At 26.3% G+C, this 21,889-nt stretch overlaps 4 protein-coding genes across 6 annotated transcripts in view; 2 read left to right on the forward strand and 2 right to left on the reverse strand.

The window, feature by feature from the left end:
- The window catches only part of LOC117170595 (tonsoku-like protein), a 17,824-nt gene extending 16,704 nt beyond the window's left edge, over positions 1-1,120 (reverse strand). Inside the window, exon 1 of the mRNA XM_033357463.1 lies at positions 743-1,120. Within this exon, the coding sequence (XP_033213354.1) occupies positions 743-755 (13 nt within the window). The 5' untranslated portion in view covers positions 756-1,120. The remainder of the gene's footprint in view (positions 1-742) is intronic.
- LOC117170599 overlaps positions 1-9,020 on the forward strand; it is a 25,635-nt gene extending 16,615 nt beyond the window's left edge. Inside the window, exons 1-6 of one of the 3 annotated variants that reach the window (XM_033357470.1) lie at positions 1,277-1,385; positions 1,458-1,714; positions 1,859-1,991; positions 2,074-2,188; positions 8,596-8,713; positions 8,863-9,020. In XM_033357470.1, coding sequence (XP_033213361.1) covers positions 1,582-1,714; positions 1,859-1,991; positions 2,074-2,188; positions 8,596-8,713; positions 8,863-8,903 — 540 coding nt within the window. In that variant the 5' untranslated portion in view covers positions 1,277-1,385; positions 1,458-1,581 and the 3' untranslated portion in view covers positions 8,904-9,020. Of the gene's footprint in view, positions 1-1,276; positions 1,403-1,457; positions 1,715-1,858; positions 1,992-2,073; positions 2,189-8,595; positions 8,714-8,862 lie in introns of those variants that run through there. The other 2 variants (XM_033357471.1, XM_033357472.1) reach the window with 2 other exon arrangements.
- On the reverse strand, positions 9,011-17,084 carry LOC117170596 (fas-binding factor 1-like). Its single transcript, XM_033357464.1, has 13 exons — positions 17,017-17,084; positions 14,972-15,157; positions 14,182-14,900; positions 13,506-14,027; positions 11,290-11,498; positions 11,034-11,196; positions 10,685-10,976; positions 10,372-10,604; positions 10,150-10,293; positions 9,688-9,852; positions 9,438-9,595; positions 9,223-9,361; positions 9,011-9,138 (listed from the first exon to the last, which is right to left on the reverse strand). The coding sequence occupies exons 2-13, from the start codon at positions 15,141-15,143 to the stop codon at positions 9,037-9,039; spliced, it is 3,018 nt and encodes a 1,005-aa protein (XP_033213355.1). The 5' UTR covers positions 15,144-15,157; positions 17,017-17,084; the 3' UTR covers positions 9,011-9,036.
- Positions 17,085-17,243: 159 nt separating this feature from the next.
- LOC117170597 (ER membrane protein complex subunit 8/9 homolog) lies at positions 17,244-21,540 on the forward strand. Its single transcript, XM_033357465.1, has 5 exons — positions 17,244-17,505; positions 20,548-20,624; positions 20,710-20,782; positions 20,862-20,956; positions 21,220-21,540. Exons 1-5 carry the CDS (start codon positions 17,296-17,298, stop codon positions 21,386-21,388), a joined length of 624 nt encoding a protein of 207 aa, XP_033213356.1. The 5' UTR covers positions 17,244-17,295; the 3' UTR covers positions 21,389-21,540.
- The last annotated feature ends 349 nt before the right edge of the window (positions 21,541-21,889 follow it).

Raw genomic sequence — 21,889 nt, forward strand, 5'->3', positions numbered from 1 at the left:
GTCTAATTTGAATTTTTTATAAAAAAATATATATATAAAATAAACGGAAATTATATGTAATGTTTTCGACTATGTAACACTTTTATGCCTGGGTGTTAATTATTCTTTAATATTTTTAAAATTCTCTATAAATATCTGTTAATCTTACTGGAATTATTACTAACATTTTGTAATATTGAGAAACTGAAAATTTTACTTTAAAATCTTCTACATTCTGTTTCGAAATATTAGGAAATCATTTTAGATGGTTTAAGATCTTTTCCAATTAGTTCTTAAATCTAATTTTTAGCTTTCCTAAAAAAATTAAATCCTGCAAAATTAAACAAAGAATCTTAAAATCTTCCAGATTCTTCTGACACATTTCGAAATCTTCAAAAACTTAAAAACCATTAAAATTTCCCAGAAATATAAAGAAAAATATTTTCTCAAACCTTTCAAAATAATTAAAACCCCTATATTTTCCGAATTCTTCAGAATAAGTTTTTGTCCATAGTTTAATTATTCTTATCCTTCTGAAAATGTGAAAAAGTTTACAAATTATAGTGTGGTAGCTAAATGGTAAGAACTGAATTATTTCCCGATATTAAAAAATCATTTACAATTAAAATCTTCTCTTTTAATATTAATCAATAATGTTTTGCTCGTAATGTAGCTTTATTCTATATTCATAACAAGTAAAAACCACAATTTATAATCTGAAAAGGTGATATAAAGGTGAAATGCAACAAGTGTTTTTACTCACTTTCTTCGTTCATGTTGATAAACTTTTTCTATCGATTTTCACGACGAAAACACAAGTATGTCAATAAATAAAATAAATAAAACCGATACGTTACACTTTCACAACAAAGTACGAAGAAAAATGCTGATTTTGTAATAATTAACTGTTGAACTGTCAAATCATTTGTTGGATACAAAACAGAGGTTAGGTTGCCTCATGGGACATCCTACATTTCACATGGTCCACTTCTACAAAACAAAAGTTTTATTTTAAATTTAAAAGTTGACATTAAACACAAAAAATTAGAACTGATCGAAAATAATTAGCAAAATCAAATTATTGCAAATAATAATCTACGTTCTCTAAAAAAATAGACCGCCATTCTCATAAATAATACCGCAATACCGCCATGTAAACATATGCCAAGCAATGCTGCCAATTTTTAAATTTCTATGCAACATTTCCGATCGTTCAGTTTTTTCATTGGCTTGTTTCATTAGAATTGACTAATCAAACATTATTCTAAAAGTTTTAAATGGTGGTTATCCTGGTAAGAGCCAAGTGTCATTTGCAGGCAATTTTAGACTTTTTGAATCATATTCAAAACAGTTGATGTTTTTTTTTTAATTTTTGACCAATTTTGTGTATAAAATTGAAAAGAATAGTGAGTAAATGTGTAGAGTAAGTTGCAAATAAAATTTTTCGCCGTTTATAACTTATTTTAATATTGTTCCAGCGGTGGATTAATTGTTTTATTAAAGTTTAAATAAAGTTTAAAAAATTTTGAGGTTAACTAGATTATTGTTGACGTTCCTGACAGTTTGATTATTCACATTATTCCACTGTAAAAAGGATATAAAATGGAAAAAGTGGATACTTTCATACGAGATTTAAAAGAAAGACGCAAATTGGAGACTGACAAATATAAAAAAGCGGAAATTGAACGACACGCAGAGGAAGTAGAAATGATGTACGATATTGTGCAAGCTACAGGTAATTCTTAGAAATGTATATAACTTTCAATATTACTTCCAAACATATTTTTTGTATTATAAAATTAATTACTTAAGACATTATTTTAACAATAATTCAATTTGGTATTTACTATAACGAAAATAATTTCATTTTTTATTACAGAAAACTTTATTCAGACGAAAGAAAATCTTGCGAAGAATCTGAATTTCTTAACTTTGAACAAACATTCAATTCGCAAAGTAATTCAGGAAACTGAAACAGCTAAAGGTCTACCAATTTCAATTGAATATCAACAGTATGTATATTTTTTATTATTTCAATGATTCATCAAATTTGTTAATCCCTTGCAATAATCATACCAATGTTTTCTCTTTCAGGCAAGCTATGAATCTTTTCACGGATGGTATTACTTTTATGAATAATTTTAAAGATGTACAAAGGATTCTTGAGGCCGATAAAAGTATAGACTTCTCGAAACCTGCTAGTGACCTTGTGAGTGAAATTAAATTTATATAATCACGGCTGTCACACAGTAACTTGAGTCACTTTTTTAAAGCAAAATGCCCATTTAGTCCCTTCAATACATCTGATTTTAGATTTGATCTAAAAAAACAAATAACGTAATTAATTTAATATATGGTATGAAAATACTATTCAATATCAAATTTCACACTCTTTTCTCTGTTCCTCTCCTTCACCCTTTTTAAAAGAATTTGTTTCTTTCCCTCTTGTTTAAAAAAACTTCCCTCTTTTGTTTTTATTTTGCCTTTACATGATCTGAAAAAGAAAATTCTAATATTTTTTGTTTCAAATTAATTATTTTTCATTGAAATATTTACTATTATATTCTTGGTTCAGAATTAATCTTTATTGTGTAAACATTTTATTATTTAATTGAAAATTTGGTTGAAAATGAACTTTTTTGATGAAAATTCATCTTTTCGAGATTAAAACTCAAAGGTTTTCGAAAGAATTTGAATTTTGTAGTTTAAAGCTAAAATTTTTGTATAAAAATGTATTTCCTTTGATCGAAAATTTATCTTTCTTCGCGGAAAATGAATTTTTTTTTAAATTCAACTGTTTTTTGTTTTAGTTTAATTTTTTTGGTACGAAATTTCAACCATTTGTATGAAAATTTATCTATTTGGTTAAAAATTCAACTTTGTAATTAAAAATTCTTCTCTTTCGCTTGAAATTGCAACTATTTGGTTCTAAATGAAACAATTTTGCTGAAAATGATTTTTTTTTTCGTTGGAAATTCAGCTGTCTGCTTTGAAAATGACTTTTTATGTTGAAAATTAATGTTTTTGAGAATAAAAGTCAAATTTTTTGAAAGTAGTCGACTTTTAGCTTAAAACTTAACTTTTTGTATGAAAATCTATCTCTTTTGATAAAACAATCATTTTTCATGATTGAAAATTCAACTCTTTAGTTCAAAATTTAGGTATTGTGGTTGTTAATATTTATCTATATGGGATTACTAGTCAAAGGATTTCGAAAGCATTCGACTTTTTAGCTTAGAACTAACATTTTTTAATGGAAGTTTAGCTTTTTCGGTAGAATATTAGTATTCCCTTACTTAGATTTCAACTATTTAGTTGATAATTCATCTTTCTTTGTTGAAAATTAACTTTCAGTTTTAAAATTTATCTTTTCGGGATAAAAAGTTAATGCTTTTCGAAAACATTCAGTTTTTTCGCTGTAAAACTCAATTTTTTGATAAAAATTTATCTCGTTTGGAAGAAAAACAATCTTTTTTTTGATGAAAATTCTACTCTTTTATTGAGAATTAACATTTTGGTTGGAAAGTCATCTATTTTTGGTAAAAATGTCATATTTTGCGTTTACAAATGTAATTATTTGGCTGCCATTTGATAATCTGCCTTTGTTGGAGATTCAACTTTTTTAAAATTATTTTGTTGTTGTTAAAGATACATCATTCTAGTTGAAAATTCATTTCTTTAGTTGAAAATATAACTATTTGGTTGAAAATTCGTTTTTTTTTTACTGAAAATCAATTTTTAACTGAAATTTCAACTATTCCATTGTTTTTTGAAAAACTTTTTTATTTGAAATTTCAACTATTTAGTTAAATAATTTATTTATTTTGTTAAAAATGCTTATTTTGGTAGAAATTTAATCTTTTTTTAGTCAAAATATAAGTGTTTTGTTTAAAATTAATCATCTGATGTAGTTGAGAATTCAACTCTTTTGTTAAATATTTTTTTTATCATAAAAATTTTAATTATTAGATTTTTCTTCCAGAATTCATTTTATTTTTATTGAACATTTAATTATTTGGTTGAAAGTATAACTACTTTATTAAAAAATTATTTTTCTTAATTGAAGATTCATAATATTAGTTGAAAATTCATTTCTTTGTTTGAAAATTAAACTATTTTGTTGAAAATTCTTCTTTTTCTTTGTAAATTAATGGTTTCAACTGAAAATTTAACTATTCCATTTTTGGTTGACAGTATATCTTTTTTTCAACAATCTATTAATTGGAGAATATTTGTGTTTCTAAGCAGACAATTAAACTTGTAGGTCGAATTTTCAGAAGAAAAATCTGACAACGTTCCATTTTAACAGTTTTTTAATAATTAAAGTGCAGTTTTGAAGATTTAAACGATTACAAATTAAAAGCATTTAAAGTTGAAATGTTTTGATAAAAAACAGTTTTATTTCATCAACTGTAAATATAAATACATAAATTATATTTCAAATGGACCTGTACTCTAAGTATATAAATCTGAACAATAATTGATTTTACCAAACAATTCCAGATCCGTTCAAAATTTGAGGATTTCCAGATTGTAACTGCTTCAATCCAAAAGTCTTAATAAGAATTGGAATTAATATATAATTTATTCCGATAATTTTATTTTTAAATAAGAATTTTCATGATTTATCAATAATATATTTTTAATTTTGAGTTTCAGGTCTTGCTTTATATTATGTTTTATACTAAATTTAATAAATAAATTCATTAATATATTATTTCTATTAATTTTTTTAAGCCATTAAAAATGTAAACGTGCGTTTTACTATTTTCAACTTAAAAATAAATCCATAATATAGTCATAATTAAAGAGTTTTATTCAATTAAAAATATTGTGAGTCTAAATTATTTAATTTTTATCTCATTTAATTTGAAATTTCTTAATGTAGAAAAAGAATATGTAAGTATTTAATATTTAGCAAATATTTCACTGTTCATTTAAGACGAGTAAATATAAACCAAATATTTGAAAGAAAACAATTTGAAACTGAATTGTTTTACATAGAAAGCTTTGAATCTTTAGATTTTGGAAGAACTTTTCAACTTTTAGCGTTACGATTTTAATTTTTATATTTAAAACTGTTTAATTTATAATTGAAAATTTTTAATTTTGACACATAAATAACAATTGAACACTTATTATTTGTAGAAAAAATTTGACTAATTTAAAGAGATATTTAGAAGTTTTGTAAAGATTCAAAATTAATTAAAAACTTGAAATTATTTCAAGTAATTTAAACGAAGTGTGTTAACATTTTTTTCAAAACTTCTAAATATTTTTGAAAATTAATCGACATTTTCCTACAATTTTTGAAAATCCTGCAAATTAAGAAAAAATCCTTAAAATCTTCCATGTTCTCCTTTGATAATTTTTGAAATCTCATAAAATATTTTTAAACTTTCTATTACAATAATTTTTCAAAGTGAAAAATCATTTTCAATTTTCCTAAGAATCTTAAGAAAATTTTTTATTCTTTTGGAACCTTTCACAATTCTTAAAAAAATGCTAAATTTTTTGTTTGAAGTCTTCAAAAATCTACATTTTTATTTTAAATTCAGCTGTAAGTATTTGAAATTATTTAAAGTTCTAAATTTAATTCGTATCTTTTTAAAACTTCTAAATATCTCTTAAAATTACTCTTAATATTTTTACAAATAATAATTGTTCTATTGTTATTTATAAATTCAAATTTAATTTTTTATTAATTTGCAGGATTTTCTAAAAGTTATAGAAAAAATTCAATTCATTTTGAAATATATTTGAAGGTTTTCTCAAGATTTTAAAATAAAATTTTTAAGCTTTTAAAGGATGCCTAGACTATTTTAAAATTAAAATAATTTAAATTCTAATTACAGAAATATTAAGTTAAAAAAATTATTTTTCAATTTTTTATGTTCATTGCTTGATTCTTTAATTTAGGCTATTGAAAATGTTAACGTGGATTTATATTTTTTTAACTTAATCTGAATTTTTGAACTCTATAATTGATCAAAGGTTTAAATTTTGCAGTTTATTTGCATTTTATTTAACATTGTTTAATTGAAAAGTGTTAGTACCTTCCATTTGGTACGTGTAAATTTTTGAGCATTTGAATACACCATTTTTTAATTGAAAAACTTTTAAACTTCAATTTTAAAAGTTTGGAATTCAAATGTTCCACTTTGAATGCTTTAATTTGTTGTTTATTGTTTATTATTTTATATGGACATATGTTTAGAATATAGTTTGATTTTTTAAATTTCATTGGTCGTGAAAAATGTTTGCGAACCGGGAAAAAACCGGGAGATGGCCGGAAATTTTTTTCTTCGATTAAAACGGTCACCCTGTAAGTGTCAATGGATTATTTAGATTATTATAAAATGAATAGCAATTTATTTCAACATTACTTGTAAAATTTATTTTAAAATTTGTGGCCCTCTTCCCGGCCAGTAATAGAATTTCATCCAATTTTGTAAATGCAAGCCGATAAATTAAGTGTGTAGTGGAATCGAGATTTTTTTAGTAGATTAGTGTTTGTATTGATATTACAGGCCTCTTTTTGTGTGAACAGTATTCACTTTTTGTTACTTTTTAGCTTAAATTAGTCGCTTTTCCCTCTTTTTTCAAGTACATTTGTCTGTGATAGCCCTGATTATATTTAATATGATTCAATTAAATACATTTTTTACATTCAGGATGTCGACCGAGTCGGAAAATTGGGAAAACTTAGGCCATTTATATTCACTAATTCGGATTTTTCTCGCAAAAATGAACAATGCATTACTTACTATATTCTAAATTCGAAGGGGTTAATTACTCGGATTTTCGGAATTATTAGATTGCAAGATTGCATATGATTTCAAAAGATTGCGTATTTGTAACTAAAGAATATTAAATGAGAGTGCTAAAGATCCCATGGATTTTACAGATTTTAAATCAATTGTAAATTTATTTGTATAGATTTTATAGAGTATATGCCTATAATTATTTTCCTATAATTTTTTCGAAATTATAGGCAATTCATGATAGAAAATAATTATACAGAACATGGTTATACCGTAATTAGCATTGGAATAAGTAACAGAAAAAAATATTAAAAGAATTAATGTAAGAAGTAGAGAAGCTACAGATAATCCATGAGAATTCCTTGAATTTTTTTAAATGGCTAAAAGTCTGTAGAAATCATTGAAAATCCGTTGTAAATAAAATTCACTAAAATTTATTCCCTAAATTTCTCTAAATTTCTTCAAATCTTTGGCTTTTCTACCAAATTCTTTGCCATCGCTTGAAAATTGTTAAACCTCTTAAACTTCTTTGCAATCTTTTAAAATAACTTAAAATCTTTCGAAATTTGTTTATTTCTTAATACACCTTTTATAGGTTAAAACTCATAGGAAACCCGTAAGCTAAAATTTAATGTATTATATAAAGTTCTCTTGAAATCGTAAAACTCTTTTGAAATAACTAGAAATCATTTGAAGTTCCTTACATTAAAAATTTAATTTAACATATTCATTAAAGTTCTCTAAAAATAAATCTTTAATATCCCTTAAAATGTTTGAACACTCTTAAAATGCTTGGAGATTCAATAAAATGTATTAAATCTGGTGAAATGCATCATATTACCCTAAAACTCTTTGAGATCTTTAGAATCTAAAAAAATCAGTTAGAAGTCCTAGAAATCTTGGAAGTTATTTTTAATTCCTGCAGATTCAATCAAATCTTTTAAATCTTGTGAAATGCCTTGAAATATCTTAAAATTCTTTGAAATCTTTGAAACCGCTAAGAATACCTTGAGAATTGATTTCGTTTCAAATATTTTCCAAAGTTCTTTAGAACTCCTTTGAAACCTTAGGAAATCTTAAAAAATTCTTTTGAACACCTTAAAAAATTTTCAATCTTTTGACATCCTTTGGAAAACCTTAAAATCTCTTGTAATCATTTCTTTTTAAATCGCGAGAATTCACTAAAATAAGTAGAAATAATTTGAAGTCCCTTGGATATAAATTAAATTAAATTTATTAATTAAAGTTCTCTAAAAAACAGTGGAAATTCCTAGAAATCTTTTAAATCTTTGGAAATTTTATCAAATTCTTTTAATTCGTTTAAACTTGGTTAAAACTCTTTAAATCCTTTGTAATCTCTTAAAATCTTTTATTTGGAAATCGTAAAAATCCATTAAAATAATCATTTAATTTATTTATCAAAATTCTCTAAAAATAGTTTTAAATGTTTGGAAATCCTACAAAATTGTTTGAGATTCGTTGAAATACATAGAATTCTTTGAAATCTTTTAACTCTTTTAAACTTCTGTGATTCGTTTGTGGTATCTATATGTTTCGTATAAGTTATTTCAATATTTTAACATTATTTTCTTATAATGACTTTTTATGATTTTCCGTGAAGCATAACAAACTTATAATTAATTGATTGTTGGAAAATCATGATTACCTATATTGAATTTCCTATAATATTTTTTCGAAGGTAATTAGCCCCTCGTCTAAATTAAATGAGCGAATTTAATCATTTTTAAATATGTCTTTTTGTTTGGGACCGTCGACAGAATCGTCAGTCTGCTTTAAAATTTGCTAAGTTTTCGCACTTGGAATATATTGTAATACATTATTTTTAATTCAGCTGGACTGCACAAAAACGGTAGAGAACGAAGTAAGGAAAATAAGATTATCATTCAATCAAGTGGAAGCTTTGCACTCGAAAGTAGATGAACTAAAAAGCACACTTTTCGTTGACGAAGGTGGGTCTTCGATTTGTAAATTGTCTAAACTATTCGATAAATGCATGCTTTGAAAATTACCATCTGCATTTTTATTTTGCATAAAGCAAATATTTAGTAGAAATGAAAATCATATTTTCACTGAAATTTTGAGAAAACTATTTTTTCAGGTGACAATCATCAGGACCTAGATGATTCTGTGTTTCATTAAACAAGACACTCAATCCACATTGTAAAAATATATATTTTTCTATTACAAACGCGAAATACACTTTGAATCACATTGTACACTTATTTATATGAAAATATATCACAAAACTTATTCTAATCCACAGTAGTTTTAATCAGTGCTTTGCTGCTTGTATATAATTAAAATATTGACTGGACGCATCCAATTTATTATCAATGTCTAGTTTCAGTAAAATCAGTTGTGGGTCGACAATATCCTGTTAAAAAATATCTTGTACATTAGAATTCTTTAAATAATTGTTGTTAACGATAATTTTGTAAAATATATAATGAAATCTTACCGTGAAGTGAGTTTTGACCATACTAGAATGAACATCAGACAAATAAGTTGGCTCATCAACGAATTTTTCATGCGTTTCCATACCGTTTATATCTTTCTCGGGTTTTTCAACTTGTCCGATTCTCAATGAAAATCTTTCCCTGAAAAATATTTCGTTTTGAATACTTGTGTATTTGAAAATCTTACGATATCGGGCATAATTAGATTATTTTTCACCTTGCTAAGGAAAGTTTTTCTGCTGCGATTCTATTTTCCCTTTGAGCGAGAATTTCAAGTTGCATTTTTAGGTGATTCATTCTCTCGTTAGATTCATCTTCTATTCTACGAGCTTCTTTCAAGGCTCTTAATCCTTCTTCCCTTTTTGCTAGGGCCGACTGAAATAGAAAAATACTCGTATGTCCTCTTCCTAATATTCTCTAGGATATAATTTAGAATTTAATAATTTTAATTTTTAGTGTCAATTTACTTGAGTAAGATTTTCCAGTTGCTTAGCTTTCACCACAAGTTGATCTTCCTTTTCTTGAAGAACACTTTTCTGCAATTCGACTTCGTCGATTCTTTCCTGCCATTTTCTCCTTTCTTGGAAGGCACTCGCTGCCGCATCCTGCGCACTTTTTATCATCGCTTCTAACTGAAAAATTTTGAATTTATTTTTATAAATTGTATCCACTATTTCCAAATCAGAAAGACGAGTTTTCAACCAAAAAAGATTTTCCCTTCTATAATGAACAAAAATTTCATAACAAATGTTGAATTTTCAAGCCAAAAATATGGACTTGCAACAAAATAGACATTAAAGTTTAATTGTAATATTATTATTTTATTAATAGTACTATTATATTATTTTCAATTTCTAAAATGAGTCCGAGGCCTATATATCCATTGAATGTTAAATATATTACAATTTTTTATGAGTTTTTATACGAACCTCGGCTTTCGCGACATCATCCGTACCAGATTTAAGTCTATTTGAAATTTCCAGTTTACCCCTTTCAACCATAAGAACTTCTCTTTCCTGTGCAAGAAGTTTAAGACGGCTTTCTTGTTCTTTAGACCAAACTTCTTTCATAGCCTGAGAAAATTCAAATCACTTTTAATACTTAATTTGGAATTGTAAATTCGATTTTTATAAGACTAATTTTCTAACTACCTCCACATGATTTCGTTCCCACTTTGTTTGTTCCAAAAACAATTCTCTTTCTCTGGTCAAAGCTTGTTCTTTTATTTTGAGCCTCTCTTCCACTTCGTCATATTGAAAATTTCTTTTTTGTGTATCAGATGCTAATTTAATAGCACTCGTTTCCAATTTCTGGGCTGCTATCAATAATTCTTTACGCTCATTTTCCGATGTTTCGTTTTGTTTTTCGATCTGTTCTCTCATTACTGAAAAATAAAAACATTCCTGTCATAATATCTGACATTTAAAGGGAATTAAAAATAATTATCTTTCGTAACTTAATTACTCTTTAAATGATCAGCCTGTGTTTGAAAATAAATTTCTCTAGATTCATGAAACGTATCATTTCTCTCTTCTATTTTTTTCTGAAGAACTTGAAGACTGTCAATGACATTATCAGTTTTTGTTAGCATTTCCGCGATATTTTCTTTATGTTTAGTGAAAGTTTTCACTGCTTCTTGCTCCAACGATTTGGCCTTCGAAATATTCTGTATCACTTCGGTGTGTTCGTTTTGAAGTAAAATTATATTCTGAGAATGTCGAATGCAAATTTCATGAATTGCAGAGACATGTCCTTTCTGTGAAAATGATAGAAATGATTAACAAATATTTTGGTTGATATTTTCGAAATTTACCTTTAATTCTTCTTTTTCTTCTTTATGGCTTCTTTCCATATCCGCCATTTCCCCCTTTAACTTCTGAAGTTTCGCTTCATAATCAGTTTCTAAATTCTCCAGACTAGATATCATTTTTTGTTCCAATCTTCTTATTGTTTCCTCCAAAATATTCACTTGTCTCCTAAAAAAATGCGTAAAGACAAATATACTCGTATAATCGAAAGTAAAAATGTCGTGATAAAAAATGAAATTCAAGAAGATAAACTATCTTTACGTGTAAGACTCGTCGAAAATCTTCATTTCTTTTTCATGTTTTTCTTTCAGGCTGTCTATCGTATTTTCTAAATACATTTTTTCAAGCTGTAATTTTTGGACTAGACTTTCGGATTCGGTTTCTTTGTCCACGTGGTCCTTTGAAGTTTGGTTTATTTTCTCTGGCCCAGAGAAAATGGAAGGAATAGATGAAGGTTGTGCCATCAAAGTCTTAATTATAAAATATATTAGAACATATAAGGGGCTGTTCAAAAACTACGTCAGCGTATAGGGAGAGGAGGCGGGGGGGGGGACAGATTTTGTGACGCAGGAGGATATAAATATGAATAACAATTTTTTTAATGCTTAAAACAATTAAACTTAGTGCTTATGTTTTACAAATAAAGAATCTAAATGCAGATTTTACATTCTCTCTCCTCTTCTCTCCTTTTATTCTTTTGTTTTCAAGAAAATTACTATTTTTTTCATTTTTCTCTTAACGCAAAGTAAATTAATAGAACCCAATAAGAAAATCGAACTATTTTTTATTGAAAGTTAATTATTTTTCACTGAAAAGTATACTGTTATATGTAGCCATATCACAGTTATACTCGTACGTTTGGTGCAGAAATCATATCTTATTGGTTGAAAAAATAATTGGCTGAAAATTAGGTTTTTTGCAAATTAATTTCTCGAATGAAAATTAAACGTTCCATTTTATGGTAAAAATTAATTGTTTTTAATTTGAAATTCAACTATTTGGTTCAAAATTGATTTATTTTGCTCTTAATTTGCTCTCTTTGTAGAAAATTAATCTTTTTGATTTCAACTACTTAGTTGAGAGTTGAACTAATTAAAAAAAATTTAATAGTTAAAGATTTATTTGTTTGTTTGAAAATTTAACTATTTTGTTAACATTCTTTTTTTATTATGATAGGAAATCAATTTTTTGTACTTGAAAATTGATTATTCCATTTTTTGCTAAAAATTGATGATTTTTAGTTTAAAAGTTAATTTTTTTCTTGAAAATTAAATCTTTCCTTGAAAATTTATAATTTTGGGGCGAATATTCAACTGTTATGTTAAAAATTAATCTTTTTGGGTTAGAAATTCTACTTTTATTTTTATTTTCGATTGCAATCTTTTTCGTTGAAACATCAACTATTACATTTTTTTGTGGAGAATCAATATTTTTTTATTGAAAATTCCACTATTTGCTTCAAAATTCAATGTTTCATGTAAAATAATATTTTTTTATAGAACATTTATTATTTTTGTTGAAAAACTGTTGTTAGATAAAAATTCATTTATTTTATTAAAAAGTCATCACTTTGATAGATTTTTTTCGTTCAAATTGCAAATGTTTGGTTAGAAATTACTAATCCTTTTCGGTTAAGGATTCAACTATTTTGTTGACAATTCCTCTTTTTTGGTTGAGTATCTTTTTAGGCCAGGAATTCAACTATTTGGGTAAAAATGCAACTATTTTCTTGAAAATTCATCTATATAGTTAAAAAGTCACCTTTTTTTAAAATAGAATTGTTTTTTTGCAAGTTCGTTTATATGAATTGAAAATTCACCTTTCTTGGTTAAAAATTCAACTGTTTTCTAAAAAGTTCGTTTGTTTAGCTTGAAAAATGGAACTTTTTGTTTTTATAGTTTAATCGGGTTTTCTTTGTTAAATTCATCCATTGGACTGAATTCTTCTTTGTAGGTTGAAGTTCTACTATTTAAATTTCTAACAATGCTTTTTTTTATTTAAAAAATTACAAAAATCATTCTATAAAGTCTTTTAAGACAATTAGAAAGAAACATGTATTGTCGAGGTTTTGAACATTTTGTCATATTTGATATGTTTTTCCTTAATCTTTCAATTAAATTTAAAAGAATTTAATTTATTAATAATTCAATAATAATAATTGTATAATAATTTAATAATTAAATGATTAAAATGTAATTTTAATTGAATTTGTAGGTTAAAATTCTACTATTTGGTTGAAAATTTAACTAGTTTGTTCAAAATTCGTCTCTTTTGCATAAAAGTCTTGAAATATTTTCTAAAACATTGGACCTTTTAATTTGTAAACATTTTGTACTACGAAGACCATTAAAATATCATGTTTGAATGTTTTGTGTTTTATTTTAGTCATTAATCAAATCCCCTTTTTGTTTTAAATCAATTAATCCCCTGATATAATTAATTTATTACTAAACAACAATAAATAAAAAATAACATACTTGTAAATAACCATTAATCCGCTCCTGCTGTAATTTCAATTGTGATTCCAACAAAGCCTGTCTCTCAATTTGTCTCGTAATTAGCATATTAAATTGATTTTCCTGTTCGCTCAGTTTGAATTTCTGGTTCTCTAAAAGACTACTAAATTGATCATTCTGCTGAGATAAAGTCGCAGCAGTTCTAAGTACGTGTTCTTGTTGTTGCATTGTCATAAGAGCTGCTTGTTGATCAAATTGCGTTCCCAACAACATGGACGTATTTTGAGGATAAACAATCCCAAATTCTTTATGTAAAACTGCTCGTTCGGCACTTTCAGTTTCTATATTTGTGGCAACTGATTCATTAGGCTGCTTTGAAATGTGAGGATTTATAAGTGACAGTGAAATCTCTTCTGATTTTACTTCTTTTGACATTTTTGAACCTCCAAGCCATTCTGGCAAATCGTCTTTTATTGCAGTTTTTGAGATAGCTTCCTCCTTTTTGTTTGACGAGAACAGCAAAAGAGAATCTTGATCCGCTTGCTAAATAAAAAATTGTCATTGCTTACATTCGATTATTTTGAAAGGCTTTAATTTAAGAGTTTAAATAGCCGGGAAATATATTAGGTTTTTCCCCATTCAAATTAGTTTAAAAATTAATTTCTTCCTGGACAAAATAAAACATGCATTATTTTACCTCAGATTTTTCAACGTGCTCACTTTGCGAAGTCGAAAGTAATCCTAGAGGATCGGTTATTCCTGAAGGTCTTCTTCCTCTTCTGGATTCTCTCGGTATTGAAACTGTTGTAGGTGAATAGCCAACTCGAGTTGCAGATTCAGATTGAGTTAAATTTTCATTTTTTGATGGATTCGTATTAGTTGATTTCGTTAAATTCAGATTGGTTGTATTTAAATTTGAATTCAAATTTGTCGGGTTTGGTTCCATTTTTCCTGTATGCGATGACAGCCCTGTTCCTATTTTGAAAGAACTTTTACGAGAATTCGCCTCTGCTGAAGGAGCACGACTTGGAAACCCTCCAAATAGATCTTCCATCAAGGATGATTTTTTCGCTTGACCACTCAGTGCTGGCTTCGGTTTATCAATCAAACTTGAAATAATTTCATCATCGTCATTAAAAATCGATTTAGATGTCTGAGCCTTTTTTGAAGTTATTTTTTCTGGTAGAGATGAAGTATTTGCTAATTTTGAACCAACTGGATAATTATTGGATTTCGTTTCTTCAACGTTTAATGGGATAGAATTTAATTTTTTAACTGGTTCTGGCGATCCTTCGGATTTTATTCCAAATAGATCTGCTATTTTCTTGTTTTGGGAAACTGTTACAGGTTTTGCATGATCATTAGAAGTATCGTCTTCTGATAAAAGATCTGCAAGTGGATCATCTTCGTCCAAATCTAAAATTTATTGAAAATAAAATTAGTTTTAGGTAAAGTATGCAAAGTTTTATATTTAGAAACATAATTACCGCGAAATGCAACTTTTTTCTTCGGTTCAGAAACGGTTTTAGGTTCTTTTCTGGAGCCTTGAGGTTTTAGGGTTCCACGAAGTAAGGCGTCATCTAAATCGTCCATATTTTCTAGTATTTTATCTATATCGTCTGAATTTACGTCAGACGTGTCCGAATTATCGTCATACATGTTTATTCAGTAATCTGAAATTTTAGAAAAAAAAAACAGCTGCTAAAATTTGAATCGCCGAATCTTTAATTAAAACAGTTATAACAAATATTATAAACAATTAATTTTCAATATTTAACTTCAATATGTTCATTTTTTGAAATATTACTTTACGTTTATCAGAAATAATTCAAGTCGGCCAGCGTGTAATTAAAAAATTTGGACCTTATTTTATCTATGTTTTTCTTCATTTTTAAAATGTAATAATTTGAAATTTAAATCAGATTATAATATTTAAATTATGAATCTAAATAATTCTAAATTTTTAATTTATAGTTTAAAAACTATCAATTTAATTCTAATTCATATTAACTCTAAGTAATTATATAATAAATTCATATTTGGTGTTAAAAATTAAAAATGTCATTTTTTACTTGTTAACATATGAATTCGCTGATAACCCAGATTCTTCTAGAAACAAATAATTTTCCATCATCATTTGTTTTTTGATTTAATAAAATACAAAAAATCATTCTATAAAATCGATTAAAACAAATAGAACAAAGCATGGATTAGCAATATTTTGAAAATTGGCTGATATTCGATATCTTTTTCTTAATTTAAAATTAAATAATTTTAAATTGAATTGAGATCTGCGAGTAAGTATAATATCTTCATAATTTAAGGATATTTTGTGTTCAGAATTAATTAATCTATAGTTTTTCCACTTTTTTTAAACTAAGAATTTTGCTGTGAACCAAAATTTGTCTAGAAACAAATAATAAGTCGGCCAGCGGACGACATGGATTAGCATGGACATGGATTAGCAATCTTTTTTGAAGATTTAGTTATATTGGATCCATTTTCCTTCATTTTCAATTACATCATTTGAAATTGAATTCAGATTTTTAAAATATACAAATTTTGAATTTGAAAGTATAAAATTCAAAATTTGAACTTTTGAAAGTAACGAATATGATTATAATTTAATAACTGCGTAAGTATAGAATATAATATTATCATAACTTAAGAATGTTTTGTTTTCAACATAAACCTATAATCTTTCCACTCGTTTTAACATAGAATTTCGTTGACAAACTTGAATCTTTTAGAAACAAATAATTTTCGAACCGTTTTTTCTTATTACAAAAATCATTCTATAGAATTTATTAAAACAAATAGAACTAAATATGTTTCAGCAAATTTTTGGAAAATTTGGCCATGTTTGGTCTATTCTTTTTAAATGTTTTAATTCAATAATTTGAAATTGAATTCAGATCTATAAAATATTCTCATTTTAAAATTCAAAATAAAAAATTTTAATTTGAATGTTTAAAAACGAATATTTTAATTATAATTCACAGTAACTGCTAAATAAACATATCGTATCCTTATCTTTTGTGTTTCAAACTAAAACATTCATTTTTTTCACTTGTTTCAACTTAGAACTTCGCTGGAATCTTCTAGAAATGAATAATTTGTTAATACTTCCTTTTTTAAATAAAAAAACTATTTCATAAAGTGTATAAAAACAAATAGAACAAAACATGTTTTTGCAATTTTTTGAAAAATTGGTTATATTTAAACATTTCCAAATGAGCAATATATATTTATCATTTATAGTAACTGGTAAGTAAATGTATAATATCTTTATCATTGAAGTTCAAAGTTCCTTTTTTCACTTTTTTCCACTTTCTTTAAATTTAGAATTTCGCTGATAAATTAGAATTTTCTAAAAACATATAATTTACCAACACTACTTTTTTTAATTTAAAAAGTTACAAAAATCATTCTATAAAATGTGTTATAGAACAAATAGAGCAAAAACGTATTATCATAAAACCAATATAAAAAATATCTAGAACTATAAACCTATAAAAAATAAATACTTTACCAAAAGCTCAATATCGTGCAGAAATTGTCCATAAAAATGTATGTCAATAAACTTGTGGTTTGACACTTGATATTCGGTTGACGTTTGTATTCATTGAGGACGCCAAAGATCATGTGCGTGTTACTATGGAAACGGACTGAAAATGGATTCTCATTGGCTACTTACGATCACGTGATCCTCTCGGGGTGGAGAAAGGAAAAAGGCGACTCATGCGATTGTGGTTGTGTTGGTTTGTATTGTGTTGTGTACGACTGTACGGTACGTGTCACTCGGGTAAAGATGGCTGACGTTTATTTTTCTGCTCGTGCCTACTGTAAAATTCTTTTACATTCGGTGAAATATCCTCATTGCGCAATAAATGGCTTATTATTAGCTAAAGCAAAAAATAAATCAGACGAGAAATCCACCGAATTACAAATTGTTGACGCTGTTCCTCTATTTCACATATGTCTGCACGTTTCACCCATGGCAGAAGTCGCCCTAACCATGGTAAGTTATTCAATACAATTTTATAAATATTTATATGCTGTTAACACTGTTTCTTCAACCTTTGATTAATTAACTTTTAATTCAGTGAGTTACGTGAGCGATGAGAGTGGTTAGTGCAAAAAGTTAGGTTAGAATTCAATAGTCAGAAGCAGATGAATATTTGATCAATTATTGATTGTCTGGATTTTCTAATTTGAACAGTCGTGGATTAAACTGTTATGTTCCTTCAATATTCAAGCGTGATATTTCAAATTCATTCGTGAATTTAATCACTGGTAAATATTTTTGTTTGTAATTTTTGATATTTCGAAGGTTCTAAAACTAATCACATATTTACATCCTTTTTATGTTAAGCAACATGGTACACATTGTTTTACTATTAAAAATAATATAACCTCTTATATCTAAAAAAGAAGGTACAATATTTGCATTAACCCATATTGTATATTTTCAAATCTTTTATCGTGTTATTTTAACGATTGCGTTGTCAGTATTCTCCTTGAAAACAGGTTTTTATCATGCATGCAGATCTAACAATATTAAAAAATTTTTGAATAAATTTCATTAAAAAAATTCTCTGTCAGGTAAGTTTCCGAGCAATCGTGACGGTCCCAATAATCGTATAAATTGGTTATCATTTGAATATATTGTTAAATAATATGTTATAGATAATATTTAATGATAAAACCCATTAATTTTTAGCAACATTGACATAATGATTACTATTAAATTATTTAAATTAAATTATAATTAAATAATTATATGTATATTTATATAAATGAGATAAAAAGCAAGAAAATTGGCGTCACGATTACTGGGACGTGTGTAGCTTGTTTCATGCGTTGGAACTTAAAACAGAATATATATTTTAAAATAAGTACGTTACTTAGTTTTTCCAAATATTTTCCGCCATGTCTTATTAAATATTATTTAGTTACCTACTACAAGAGACAACCGAATTACCAAATAATTAGAAGTTATTAAAATGAAAAGATAGATAATTAAAACAACATGCAACAAAGTAACTATACTTTTTATGCATTTTTCCAGAATGGTCGAAAAGCTAAATGGGACCTAAAATTACCTAAAAAATTTTAAAGGTCCATTGCATATAATAATAAACGACAATAAAATGTAATATAAAATGAGGATGCGAAATTTTCTCACATCTTTGGTTAAGTCGCTTAAGTTTATATTTTAAACAAAATGTTAGATGTTCGTAAATCTAGAGAAGTTGTTCACCAAATCCGAGGGTATATTTAGTAATACTTTTTTAATATCCTAAAATCATGTACATTCTTAAAAAGCCTATTTAAATGCCTTGAATTATTTTTAAATCTCTTTAAATCTTACAAGTCCATCAATTCTTGAGAATAAATTCTTTCAAGTTTTATAGAAGTATTATAAAAATCCCGTGAGGCTACATGAAATCAAATGATATTCGCTAAAATTTGTTGAATTTTTTTAGTCTCTTGAAATTTCCGTGGAATCCTTTAAAATACCCTAAAATATGTCGAATACTTTGAAATGCCTTGAAATTGTTTACAGCTCTTGCGAATTCCGTAGAATATTTTAAAATACCCTAAAATCTTCAGAATTCTTTGAAATTTGTTTTAATTTACTGGAATTCCTTGGAATTTTTAATTAAAAAACAGAATAATCTTTCAAATTTGCTCAAATCTTCGGAAATACCTTGAAAAACTGAAAATCTCTTAAAATTTTTCAGGTGTTTTGAAAAGCCCCAAATTCTTGTAAATGAATTATTTAACATTTTTGATGAAAATATCATGAAAGTCCGCGCAGTTACATGAAGTATGGTATTCTTGAAATTCATTAAAATTCCTTTGAATTATTTGAAGTTCTATGAAATCCTCTAAAAAAACTCATTAAAATATATTACTGAGGCCTTTAAAATCACTTAAAATTACTAAAATCTCCAGAAGCCGAATATAAAATTCGTTAAAATTTTTGAAACCCCCCTTGGAATCTTTCAAACCATATGATATTTTTTAATTTCTTAAAATCATGAAAATTTTGAAAATCCATTTAATTTTTCTTGTAAATTATTTTAAAGATTTTAAAATACCTAAAATCTTTAAAGTAATTTGAAATCTCTTTAAATTCATGAAATCCAGTGTAATTCCTTAGAATAATTTAAAATAGCCAATTATTCTAGTTACATGTTTTGAAATCCGTAAAAATATTATCAAATTCCGTGAAATTACATGAAATATGATATTTCCTAAAATCTTTGAAAATGGATTGAAATACCTTAAAAGCTTTTAAAATGCCTTAAAATTATTAGGAATCACAACAATCTTATAAAATCCTGGGAAATTCCTTCAAATTGTTTAAATATCTTGAAAATGCATCAGAATATTTTAAAGTTTAAACAACCGAAACTATTTCAAATCCTTTGAAACTTTTAAAAGTTCTCAACTCTCTTTAAAGTTTTGAAATCTATTGAAATTCCTTGGAATAATTTAAAATATCCTAAAATCTTTCAAATTCTTTAAAATCTTTGGAAATATATTGAAATATGTCAAAATCTTTGAATTCCCTTAATTCTTGTGAATAAATTCTTTGAAGTTCACTAAAATATTATGTAATTCCGTGAAATGATATAAAATCTAATGATATTCCTTGAAATCCCTTAAAATATTTTAAGTTCTGTGAAGACTTTTAAGGTCTTTGGAAATGTATTAAACTACCTTATTGGGAGTCTTTGAAATCCTTAAAAGTTACTGAAATCTTATAAAACTCAGTGAAATTCGTAGCTTAACTTGGTAAACTTGAAAATTTTTGAATTATTTTGCGGGCTGTAGCAATTTCAAAATTTGTAAAAAAAGCATTATTTTTATGGATATTTTTTTAACAGAATAATAGGGAAAATCAAAATACCACTCTAATTATACTAACGTGATTTATGGATTAAAAACATGTATTCCTGCATATTTATGTGCATAAACTTAAAGTTCGGAAAATCTAAAATAACGTATTAAAAATTTTTTTATTTAGTATTTTCACAACAAATTCTTTCAGGTGGACCAATATGCCACTCGCAAGGGCCTCGTCATAGCAGGGTACTACTTAGCAAATGAAAATATCAATGACTTGAGGTGATAACTTGCATCACTTCCTTTAATTTTCATCTGAGATCAAATTAACAGCATATATTCACAGTTTATTATGTAATTTTCACAGTCCGGACAAGCCAGCTCACAGAACGATGTCTGACAAAATAGCAGAAAACTTTGGTCAAGCTTTATTAGTCGTAGTAAGTAAAGCATACTTTCAGAAGAACAAAATTAATTTAAACATTTCTTTTCATCCAATAAAATAATAATATTTTTAAGGTCAACAATAAAGAATTAAGTTATAATATGGAAGTCAACCCATTGAGGATTTCTCAGTTTGCCGATGGCAAATGGAAACCCACGGACAGAGCAAAGTTAGTATATTATATATTTATATTTTCAACGTTTTTAATAAAGGCTTTTAGTTTATAAATAGATTAAAAATGTTATCTTCTGAAAATTTTCACCTTTAATTTCGCTTGTTAAGGTGAAACAAAATTACACTTCGTTTTTTTAGAAAATAAATAGGATTAACAAAAATATTTTCCAAGATTATATGACCTTTTTTGAATCCTGTCATAATAACTTTCCGTATTTTAGTTGTAAATTCTAATTTATTAATTAATTGACCTTCCAGCATAAACTTCGGCGGAGGAAAGAACGTTCAGGGCACGATGTCGTACTTGATGAAAGGAGAAGACTACAGGAATCTGGTCGATTTTGACAATCATCTTGACAATATTGCCCTAGATTGGAAAAATCTAGATCTCAACGATAGAATAGACGAAGCTATGGAAAAGAATTAATAGGTTCGAAAATTTAGAAACTCACAATTAGTTCAAATGTATCCACAAATGTTCTGTTAGAACCTTTATATCTTGCTGCCATTCTAATGAAAGCACGTAAATTATGTACATACTCCATAGAGTTTATAAATGATTGTTTCTGTTTTTAATCAGCGTGCAATATCTTCAATCTCTCTTCCACTCTTGTATATTTTGAAAATCAGGGTGTCCACCTGACCAAAAAATCACGAAATGAATAATGAGAAAGAATTTATTTTCGATAATGAGATAATGTTTGCATTTTTTTATTTTAAAAGTCTTAGTCTTTGAAATCTTAAAATCCGGTGTAGAATCAAACTCTAAAATTAGTAGTTAAATGATTCTATCGAAAAAAGTGGTATATCGATATTTTACACACATTGTTGTTGAAAACCTGATTGGTTGCAAAACTGTGCGATTATTACTTTTGGTGGCTGTTTTCATTTTTTTTATCTATTAACAAAGTTTACGGATTTTTTTCAA

The sequence above is a fragment of the Belonocnema kinseyi genome, chromosome 4 (assembly GCF_010883055.1).
Source record: "Belonocnema kinseyi isolate 2016_QV_RU_SX_M_011 chromosome 4, B_treatae_v1, whole genome shotgun sequence".
Lineage (NCBI taxonomy): Eukaryota > Metazoa > Arthropoda > Insecta > Hymenoptera > Cynipidae > Belonocnema > Belonocnema kinseyi.

Coding starts and splice junctions, on each gene's coding strand:
- LOC117170596 (XM_033357464.1), bottom strand. CDS start 15,143: ATGTATGACGATAATTCGGACACGTCTGACGTAAATTCAGACGATATA. Junction 9,596..9,687: donor AACTGGAAAATCTTACTCAA/GTAAATTGACAC, acceptor TTTCTATTTCAG/TCGGCCCTAGCAAAAAGGGA. Junction 9,362..9,437: donor GAAAAACTTTCCTTAGCAAG/GTGAAAAATAAT, acceptor AATATTTTTCAG/GGAAAGATTTTCATTGAGAA.
- LOC117170597 (XM_033357465.1), top strand. CDS start 17,296: ATGGCTGACGTTTATTTTTCTGCTCGTGCCTACTGTAAAATTCTTTTA. Junction 17,506..20,547: donor CAGAAGTCGCCCTAACCATG/GTAAGTTATTCA, acceptor AAATTCTTTCAG/GTGGACCAATATGCCACTCG. Junction 20,625..20,709: donor GAAAATATCAATGACTTGAG/GTGATAACTTGC, acceptor TAATTTTCACAG/TCCGGACAAGCCAGCTCACA.